This window comes from Neomonachus schauinslandi, chromosome 7 (assembly GCF_002201575.2).
Source record: "Neomonachus schauinslandi chromosome 7, ASM220157v2, whole genome shotgun sequence".
Lineage (NCBI taxonomy): Eukaryota > Metazoa > Chordata > Mammalia > Carnivora > Phocidae > Neomonachus > Neomonachus schauinslandi.
In genome coordinates, this window is record NC_058409.1 from 117,084,918 (window position 1) to 117,086,252 (window position 1,335).

Consider the following 1,335-nt stretch of genomic DNA (forward strand, 5'->3'; position numbering starts at 1 on the left):
CCCAGAACAAGGAGAAGGTTTAAAACAAAAAGTCATACAAAAACAGCATAAGTTAAGTCCTAGAGGAGAGGTAATACTGAGAGACCCAAAGGGAAAACAGGGCATTTAGCTGAGAGAATCTAGAAAAACTGCACGGAGATGTTTCAGGTGGGCCGTGAGGTGTGAGTTGATTTTGTTGGGTGAAGCTCTGGGTCAGGAAGACCATTGTTTTCCCTTGGTTTCCCTCCTTCCCCTCATTCCTGCCCTCCTCCTCCTCCTTTTTTTTTTTTTTAATTTTATTTATTTATTTGACAGAAAAAGAGAGGGAGAGGACAAGTAGGCAGAGCGAGAGGGAGAAGGAGGCTCCCTGCTGAGCAGGGAGCCCGATGCAGGGCTCGATCCCAGGACCCTGGGATCATGACCTGAGCTGAAGGTAGACACTTAACCGACTGAGCCACCCAGGCGCCCCTCTTCCTCCTCCTTTTAACGCTGCCATCTGAGGAACCGCGGGCCACAGGATAGTGAGGATTCAGCCATGGGCTCCACGGCTTTAGGATCCAGTCTTGTATCTCAAAGTGGGAACTGCCCTCTGAGTCACTGTTTTTACTTCGACTTTCCATCAGTGACTTTGTTTATCTTCCCTCCTTGGCAGCCTTCACGTCAGGCGCAGAAGAATCTGTGTCAGCCCGCACAGTCATGTTATTAAGCAGTGGATGAAAGAACAAACAGCCAAGAAAGACGCTAAGGGCAACTTCTGCCACAAGAAGAAACACGCCGGTCAGAGGAAAAGTAAAGGGGCACATCAGGGGAAACCAGAAATCCACAGCCATGAGAGTTCTTATTAAAGTGTTTGCAAACGAACCTACACAGACAGTTCCTCAACTGGACTTGGCCATGGTTGCTTATAAATTTATCTCGTGAATGTTCCTTATTGGGAGTCAACAGGGCAAAACAAACTATACGTCTTAAAGGAAAAATTATACAGGATACAAATGTAGCCAATAATATACTCATCTGAAAATGAAATGAAAAGATAGTACTTCTCTTTATATCCTATTTTAAGAGCAGCATACAGATCTAATTTCTCCCAACTTTTATTATGAAGGTTTGTAAACCTACAGAGAAGTTGAAAGATTGGCACAATGAACACTTGTATACCTTTCACGTAGATTAATAATTGTTAATATTTTGCCACATTTGTTTTCTCTCTCTTTTCTCTCTTTGCATGCACGTGTGTATAAAACATTTTATATATAAATACATTTTTTTTTTTGCTAAACCGTTTGATAGTAAGTTGCAAATGTCGTGATACTTCTAACTTTTTTTTACTGTTACAACTTGACATCCCCAAGAATA

General features: G+C 42.2%; 1 protein-coding gene across 1 annotated transcript in view; it reads left to right on the top strand.

Moving 5' to 3' along the window:
* CCL28 (C-C motif chemokine ligand 28) overlaps window positions 1-938 on the top strand; it is a 29,443-nt gene extending 28,505 nt beyond the window's left edge. Inside the window, exon 3 of the mRNA XM_021696619.1 lies at window positions 632-938. Within this exon, the coding sequence (XP_021552294.1) occupies window positions 632-824 (193 nt within the window). The 3' untranslated portion in view covers window positions 825-938. The remainder of the gene's footprint in view (window positions 1-631) is intronic.
* The last annotated feature ends 397 nt before the right edge of the window (window positions 939-1,335 follow it).